The sequence below is a fragment of the Chiloscyllium plagiosum genome, chromosome 12 (assembly GCF_004010195.1).
Source record: "Chiloscyllium plagiosum isolate BGI_BamShark_2017 chromosome 12, ASM401019v2, whole genome shotgun sequence".
NCBI lineage: Eukaryota > Metazoa > Chordata > Chondrichthyes > Orectolobiformes > Hemiscylliidae > Chiloscyllium > Chiloscyllium plagiosum.
The window spans coordinates 24,155,372-24,164,674 of record NC_057721.1 but is presented as its reverse complement, the minus strand read 5'-3'; the positions used below and the strand labels follow the sequence as shown (position 1 = coordinate 24,164,674).

At 36.4% G+C, this 9,303-nt stretch overlaps 1 protein-coding gene across 5 annotated transcripts in view; it reads right to left on the bottom strand.

Moving 5' to 3' along the window:
- The window catches only part of dmd (dystrophin), a 2,012,228-nt gene that overhangs the window by 872,407 nt on the left and 1,130,518 nt on the right, over positions 1 to 9,303 (bottom strand). For all 5 annotated transcript variants that reach the window (XM_043700735.1, XM_043700733.1, XM_043700734.1 and 2 more), the window contains one exon: positions 5,572 to 5,769. In XM_043700735.1, coding sequence (XP_043556670.1) covers positions 5,572 to 5,769 — 198 coding nt within the window. The remainder of the gene's footprint in view (positions 1 to 5,571; positions 5,770 to 9,303) is intronic.

Here is a 9,303-nt window from a genome sequence, read left to right as displayed (position 1 = left end):
ATGCCATACCTCCGTATTTTTTTCAGTAGCCTACCATGGGGAACCTTATCAGACGCCTTACTAAAATCCATATACACTACATCTACTGCTTTCCCCTTGTCCATCTCCTTAGTCACCTTCTCAAAGAATTCAATAAGATTTGTGAGGCACGACCTGCCCTTCACAAAACCATGCTGACTATCCTTGATCACATTATTCCTATCCAGATGTTCATAAATCCTATCCCTTACAATTCTCTCTAAGACTTTGCCCACAACAGAAATGAGACTCACCGGCCTCACACGAGGATTGATTTTTTTCTGACCCCTGCGGTAACCCAGGATATGGTCGCATCTTGTACGATTTGGTAATATTACCATCGCTGATCATGCTCCAGTGTACCTTATGGTTAAGATTAAGGGTTCAAGGTACTGGCGAATGGATCCCTTTATCCTCATGGATAGTAAGTTTGTGGAATATTTCTCTAGGGAATTTTGGGCGTTCCTAGACATCAACATAGGCACGGTTGATAGCTCATCTGTTCTCTGGGAAACTGCCAAAGCCTACGCTCGAGGGTTAATTATTTCATATTCCACCAGTAGGAAGCGGCAGAAGGGTGAGCAGCAACGTCTCCTTGAAGCACGGTTGAAGGCAGCCGCGAAGGCCTATTTTGACAGACCCTCGTTGGTCCAACTCCAGACGATTACGGCACTGCGGTCTGCACTAAATTCTGTGCTCACGCAGACGGCAAAGAAGGCGCTGGCTTTTGAATTGAATTAGATGAGTCTGATCGACTCTGCAAGATGTGGAAAAGAACTGGGTGTTGAAGTCAAAATTTAAACCAGGGGCATCTTCAGCATGTCTCAAGTGCAAGGTCTGCATGGGTACTCTTACCCATTGTCTTTGGTCTTGCGATAGGCTTTAAACATATTGGAGCGCTGTGGTGGGTGCAATGGAGAGGATTTTGGCTGTAGGGGTGGAGAAGGACCCTATCTGTCTCCTTTTGGGCCTACCCACTGCATTTCCTGCAGACGTGCATAAAGAAAATCTTTTCAATATTCTCACGTTTTGTGCAAGAAAAAATACCTTGCCAGGTTGGATATCCAAAAACCCCTCAGGCCTGTCGGGTTGGTGGAAGATTGTTATGGAGCATACTCCCCTGGATTTTCTCACAAATATGGTACACCACAAAACTGAGAATTTTTACAAGACATGGCAGCTCTTTTTGGAATATCTGGACACAGATTTATCTGCCGCATTAACAAGGGCTTTTATATAGCCGTAATGATTGTGTTTCACGAGTCCAATGTCCAGGAAGGAGGAACTGTGAATGTAGGAGTGTTTTGTTTGGCGAGACTGAGTTATTACTATTTATTTGTTTGTTGTTGGTTATTTATTTATTTAGTTAAATAACTAGTTTAGGTTTTTTTAAATTTTATATTTTACAATATATATTTATACATTTGTACATGAGGGTGGGTTGGGGATTTTTTTTAATATTTGGGTTTGTTTTGTACTGTTTTGAATGCATTGTTTTGTACTTGTAATATTAAAAATTCCATTTTTTTCTCAATAAAAATATATCTTAAATTTTTTTTTAAATTTCCTAGTTGTGTGTTCTAGTTATACCAACAGCCATGAAATGCATAACAATAAATGAAAAATTCAGTTTCAGCATTCTTAAATATGATAATAGACAATATAAATTAGACCATTAACATTTTGGCTTTATAAACATTATATATTTATGTCACAAAAGCAACTGTTTGAGAATGATTTGGAGATGCCGGTGTTGGAAACTCTGTTATCTCACTTTTTAGATTAGAATCAATCTAAACATCATGGCATAGACAGAGAACATAGGAGGCTAACACCTTCAACATATTGTCTAGCTAACACCAATTGTTACAGCTAACCTGTGAATGCAACCTTTAAAAATGGTTTTGTGATTTACACGTGAAAGAAGTGAAACTATCATGGTATTCGAACAGATGAAAGACTCAATAGGCAATCAAGGTATTTTTCAATGTATGATTTCAGTTTCATCACACTAAACTTTTGCTATACATTTTGTGCCTTACAATTGTGTCCTCTACAACCACCTGATGAAGGAGCGTCGCTCCGAAAGCTAGTGTGCTTCCAATTAAACCTGCTGGACTATAACCTGGTGTTGTGTGATTTTTAACTGTTTGAGAAGTTCATCTCAAATTTTATGTTAGTTAACAGAAAAGTAGCTGAAAACCGTAAGGCACAGTTTCCTTAGTGCTACTGCTTGATAATGACAATGATCAATGTGTTAATGAGGAAATAAATATTCATTAATCAAGTCAAATATATCTCCTTCCCCCCCCCATTTTACCATCACACAAAAGTACAAGCTACATTTGTAGCTTCTGCAGATTTATTTCAGAACAGGATAGAACTATGCCCATGGCTGCATCTCATGACAATTTAATAGTTCAGCTCAATTAAACCTAAGGCAATACTTGTGTGTAACCAGGGCAATCAATATCATTAAAATTGGTGTCAGCAATGATCATATCTAATATTTGTTAAGGAACAAGAGATGATTTGGTGGTGTTAATCAAGAGAAGTGTGTAATAGAAAGATCTGGTTGCCAAACAAAAACAAAATACCCGTGCAAAGGTCAATGCTTTTCAAGGAGTAACTAGTCAGGGTGAGGGGTCAAGTACACACCGAGGTCAGTAGTGTTGTGGAAGTGCCAAAGGATGTTGTAGGTTACACAGGGACATAGATAAGACGCAGAGCTGGGCTGAGAGGTGGTAAATGGCGTTTAATGCAGAAAAGTGTGAGGTGATTCACTTTGGAAGGAGTAACAGGAATTCAGAGTACAGGGTGAATGTTAAGATTCTTGGTAGTATCAATGAACAGAGAGATCTGTGTGTCCATATACATACATCCCTGAAAGTTGCCACCCAGGTTGATAGAGTTGTTAAGAAGGCATACGGTGTGTTGGCTCTCATTTTATTAGTTGAAGGATTGAGTTTCAAAGCCATGAGGTCATGCTGCAGTTGCCCAAAACCCTGGTGCGGCCGCACTTGGGAGTATTGCATACAGTTCTGGTTGCCGTATTGTAGGAAGGATGTGGAAGCTTTGGAAAGGGTTCAGAGGAGATTTACTAGGATGTTGCCTGGTATGGAGGGAAGGTCTGACGAGGAAAGGCTGAGGGAATTGAGTTTGTTTTCATTAGAGAGAAGAAGGTTGAGAGGTGACTTAGTTGAGACATATAAGATAATCAGAGGGTTAGATAGGGTGGACACCGTTTTCCTCAGAAGGTGATGGCTAGCATGTGGGGACATAGCTTTAATTGAGGCATGGTACTTACAGATGTCAGAAGTAGTTTCTTTACTCAGAGAGTAGTAGGGGCATGGAACGGCTGGCCTGCAACAGCAGTAGACCCGCTAACTTTAAGGAGAAAGTGAGGTCTGCAGGTGCTGGAGATCAGAGCTGAAAATGTGTTGCTGGAAAAGCGCAGCAGGTCAGGCAGCATCCAGGGAACAGGAGAATCGACGTTTCGGGCATAAAGAAGGGCTTATGCCCGAAACGTCGATTCTCTCGCTAACTTTAAGGGCATTTAAATGATCATTGGATAGACATATGGATGAAAATGGAATCGTGTAGATTAAATGGGCTTCAGATTGGTTTCACAGGTTGGTGCAACATCAAGGGCCGAGGGGCCTGTACTGCACGGTAATGTTCTATGTTCTACGTACACACCTTGAACAATGTTCAAAAACTATAAAATGAAAAAAAAATCAAGTGCTTGTCACAAATGCAGGGAAATAAATTTGCATTTGTATATGTGAGCTACAATACAGCCTACTTGGATTTTTGAAAAACAATTTGTGTGGATTTGCAAAAAAACAAGCACTCCTTTTATCTGATATTTGGACATGATGTTATAAAGCTACAATGATATAATTTTGACCTCTAAGAGGTTGTACACACTCTTAGAGGGATATACCAGTCTAAAACCAACATGTTGGAGAAGAAACAAAACTATGTTGGGTGATTTCTGTACTGAGATTAGACTCTAAAGCATTGTGAAGACATTTTAAATGTGAAGAAATTATTGTACACCTAGAAACAATGTGAAACAGCAGTATATTACAACTTTCCACTGCATGGTCACCAATGATTCTCTTTAAAATTCCAGTTTGAGTCTTTTCCCCACACCGGATAGAAGAGAAGGATTAAAATGAAAGAACAAATCATCAAGCCACTTTTAAAACATTGGTGTTAACCAAGGAAGAGGAACATATTCCCATTTTATCCAATCCATCATGAAGATTTGTCAAAACAGGGAACTGCGTAAGGCTAACACCACATTTCACCATTTAGTGAACCTTCTTTCACCTCTCAGGTTTTTTTTCTATCCGCTAAGTCATGAAACTGATATTTTGTCTTTTGAAATATACCAGATTTTAATCTAAAAGTTGTTTGACAAAGTTACAAAGGGAGTAAGAACATGGAGATGGCAAACAACTATGTTATAAATTAATACACAGAAGCACTTGAGGTATCTGCTATCTACAATTGAAATGATTGGAAATGAAGCTTGCTATGTGGGATGAATAGGATAGTTAGTCATTTTTACACTGAGACTCTAATCTTTCATTATGAAATAGATTTAATAATAGGAGTGTACCAAAGTTTTCAAATTAGTTAAACTTGATGGTAACGAATTGAAAAAAAGTAGAAATTTAAAAACTACAGAGATACAAAGTGAATGAAGAAAACACAGTTTCATGAGTCAAAGTGTAAGACTGAACTCCGAAAATAAGAATGTCAGTTTGTACTACATTCTAAATGAGTTAGCTCTGAAGAATAGATAAACAAATTGATTTTGAGATCCAGACACATGTCATTACAAGTTAACTCATGTGCAAATAATCAAAAAGACTACTTGGATCACAACATGTTTAGAATACAAATGCCACAGTATTATTGCCATTACAGAGCACGCATCTGGAATACTACATTCAACTTTGAGTACCATATATTAGGAAAGGTCTTTAAATAGAGTTTCAAAGTAATCAGAATTCAGTTCCTCTGTAAAAATAATGAAGAATATGGAAAAGGAATGTTGAAAATAACTCTTCTCGCTGATAGTGGAATTTGGAGTAAGCAAATTCAGGTCAGAGAAGTAATTCAGACAAAGAATTAAACAAATTTGAAAAACCATTCTTCCAAGGAAACATCCTTACAAAATCAACTAAGATATTTAAAAGGGAATTTTATGAGAAATGAGGATATTAAGGGATATTGAAAGAAAGTCAGAGCTTTTGATTATAAAAATAGAGCTTGAATGACGAGCTAAGTAGCGAAGCAGTCTCAAGGGGCTGACTGACCTATGTGTGTTTCTGAGAGATCAAATTATCTAGTCAGACATAGCAATTTAAAAAGCTTTGTCTGATGGCTAGGGTTGAGATGGTTGAAGAGTATGGGGTTTAATAACAGCTATGAACAATGTGATTCAAAGCCTTCTATTTTTTATGATTAACTGCATATACAAGCTTCATTGAACCCTGGTCCTAGTTAACTATATTTTATCACTTCAGCATATCTTACCTTTAAGCAAGCATCCTGTTTGGAGAAATCTTCAAAGACCTTTACTTGGAGCTCAGAGGAGTGGAGCAGAGCCTCCACATCACACACAGCTTGGTGAAGCTGGCGTATCTCGACCAGGTAGGTGGAAGGCACATAAGAGGGTTCTGGTAACATCCCTTCAGTCAGCACAGTTACAATGCTCTCTTCCTTAATACTTTGCTAGTGTGAAAATATAACATGATATTTAACAACTAACAAACAAACAAACAAATAATCACTAGCTGAAATAACAAACTGCATTACTGAGGTTGACAAAACATCAACATCCTGAAAAATTATTTCAAACAACATAACTGATCACACGGTTAGTAAATATGGCACTTTAGCTTCTGAAAATAGTCCTTCAAAGATTGTTTTATCATAAGCTTACCCACAGTGCAAATGCAAATTTCTTGGAAGTTTTCAAATCAGTTTCCGTAATCATAGAGTTGAAAACATAGAATCAGGTTTGAGGACATTAAACACAAAGCACTTAAACAGATACAGCATTATTCTCCTGTCGCCAAAGTTACTTCAAGAATATTCCTGCTGAATACAAAATCCCCTTTTCCAAGGTACATGATGAGTTATGTGGAGTCAAACTAATCAGTGTTTACCCCCTCCATTAAGCAGGGCAGTTAAAATCATTTGAAAGTCATTCAAAGCCTGTGCCACATGGTTTTTGTTTGCAACATCAAAATTTACCCACTCTCAGCAAACACCCAAGTAATACTAGTTCGTGTTAATAGAATTTCACAAACAACTAAACAGGCTCCGTAATAAAGTGTCAATGTGTATCACTAATGATGTCGCTGAGCATAAATCGTTGTTTTAACTTGATAGATAATAAATATACAAATTGAGATCACTCAAAACATTTTAAACAATTAGCCAATCCTTGCTTCTTCCCCACTTGCAACCATAAGTTTTATAAAGCTGTTAATGAACAGAGTGGGGAATTACTCAAAGATTGGACATTAACAAACATCCTACAATTTAAAAGTATGAAATTTTCAGGCCATGCAAGTGATGACAATAGATGTTTAGCTCCACCGATATAACATATTTTTACAATTAAGCCAATTAGTATATCGGTTAACTTCAAAAAACTTATTCAAATAACAAAGAAAAGAGATGAACAGAGAAATGAATTAGGATTGTAATGAAGCAGCATGGAGTTCAATGAGAAATATGTCAAAATAGATTTTAAAAATACCATGAAGCCTCGGGGGTCTTCAAGATGGAAGATGATGTGATGCAGCATTCTGAGCATGTTCCTGTATGTGTGAAACAGGTACAGCTGCAAGCATCTTTTGAGTTCAACAGTGAACATAGCAGTCATATTTTTAACAGCTCCAAAGAAAATAAATAGTATGTAAAATAAGGCTCAATACCATGCAACTTTTTCCTTCAAATCCTAATGAAGCTTTGAGAACAACAAATTTTAAGTAGAATACATTAAGCATAAATTAACAGCATAGAATAACATTAAGTGTTTCCTGTCAAGAAAATAACCTGAAGCTGCTTGTTTTCTGCAGTTAAAACATCATGCCAAAACTTTCCAAATAATGTGTGAATATTATGTTAATTTCATCAGGATAGTTTTCTCAAATCTGATATTGAATTCTAAAAATGAAATGATTGGCTCAATGAGTTCATACTTTAGCTCAGCAATGATTGAGGCAAAACAAGTCAAATGATTGAAGTGTTACGTATTTAGGGAAATCAGAGACTAATAATGCAAACCGTGACTTCACATTTATACCAGGACAAGAACTCACCAATGGCTCAAAGATCGATGTGCTATTTGACACTTTATATAGATCACATCCATAGTAATTTGCTATGTTTCATAGAATTGTATAGTTAGTTCTGTTATTAAATTGTTAAGCTAAAGCACTGGAATTGTTTACAGTAAATATTTCTGTTTGATCATGTTAAAACTCAACAACAGAAAAATATATAATGTTTCAATGTTAAACTGGAGATTTATACTGATTTCCTTATAATTTGTAATTTGTGAATGAGTCAACATAAAAGATAAAGGAGCATAAATGTGTCAGTATGATGCGGAACGTTTAACTGAGTTCTCCAACAGACTCATGTGCAATTGATTCTATCAGGAGCAGGGATGGAAATTGAGAGAAGAAAAATGAGCAAAGCTGAAAATCTGAAGAACATAGAAAAACTTGAAGGGTAAAGAACCAATCAGCTCGAGGAACATTGTGACAATAGTATGGCTTTAAGAGATGTATGTTCTCTCAGCTTTTTGTTTGAAGAGAGGTTTTAAGACAGAGTTTCAAATCTGTCCATTTGACTCCAATAAAGCAAACAGCTGGTGAGGCTTCGGGTTTTGTTTTAAATAAGAGTTAGAACAATAGAAGCAGCCTGATGGGTGGGGTCAAGATTCCACATAGCCAGGATTTTGAGTTTTAGTTTCTCAGTAGCAGTTGCTGGAGCTTTGAAGTTCAGTTTGGAAGCTACAGTCCATCTCGCTCTGCTGCTCACACTTTCAAAGCTTGCTCTTGATGTTTTCCCCCCTGGATGGAAGAATTGCCTGTGACAAAAGTGGTTTTACTGAATTTTCTTTTTGCCAACGGTATGTTTATGGGATGTTACTATATTGAAAAAGTTAATTAGTAGTAGTATATGTATCTATTATTTTGTTCAGCATTTTGATGGAGTTACAGTTAAACCAACACTTTGTTTTCTTTCTGTTTTGTCTATATCTTAACTGTAGTGTAAAAATGAAGTGTGTTTTCCTTAATGTTGAATAGTTTGACCAATCAAGTTGTACCTGGAACACCACACCTGGCAGTTACCTTTAAAGTAAGAAAAAGAGTCGAGATGATCTTCTGAATATTTTGAGGGAGTTTGATCTGGTCAAAAACAGCTTGTTTCTTTCACAACTTATTAAATGGCTACATTTCAAGCAATCTATTCTAAAATCTTCAGATTCTTTTTCAAATCCCCATTTAATTAAGATTTATTAACATCCTGAATCTTTGCAGTTACTTCAATCCTTTTTCACTGAAAGCATTAGCAGAAGCTATCACAAAGCGGTCAAAACATTTATGTCTGCAAATGTGGTTTTCACAGCTCAGCTAATAGTAAAAAAATCAAGATAATATGAAAAAAGTATCAGCGTTTCCCCCCTTTCCCTGTACTACTAATTATAAAAAAGATACAGCTATTAAGCACCAAATTTCTTTCTAGACAAGTGTTAATCTGATTTCTCTTAAAAATGATCAAATCTGTTTTGAAGAAGCTCTTTTAACTGAAAGATCAATGCAGTAAAATTTCCATCATTTGGCTCCTCACCAACCGGCATCTCCAATAATCCTCTGTGGGCATCATGTTTGCTTTATAAAACATAGATTTTGTTAATCTGAAAAATAACAAGCTGAATATTCAAACTATTTTTCCCTCACTATTTACAGTGAAAAGAATTAAAGGTGGAGAGGGTCTAAGCCAAGTTGTAGTACATGTCAATATATTGTTTTTGTTTGTTTCTGACAATAACATGAACTATGTTCAGTGAACAGGCACCATTTGATCCTAGTGTTGTTAGATTACACACGTTTTACAATATACCTTGTCTTTTCAAACGCTGTGTATTGTCAGTATTTCCTTTGTTATTGTCACCTTATAGTGCGAAAAGATAATTAATCATTGAACAAATTAGATCATTTTGGACAAATATAGTTTGACATC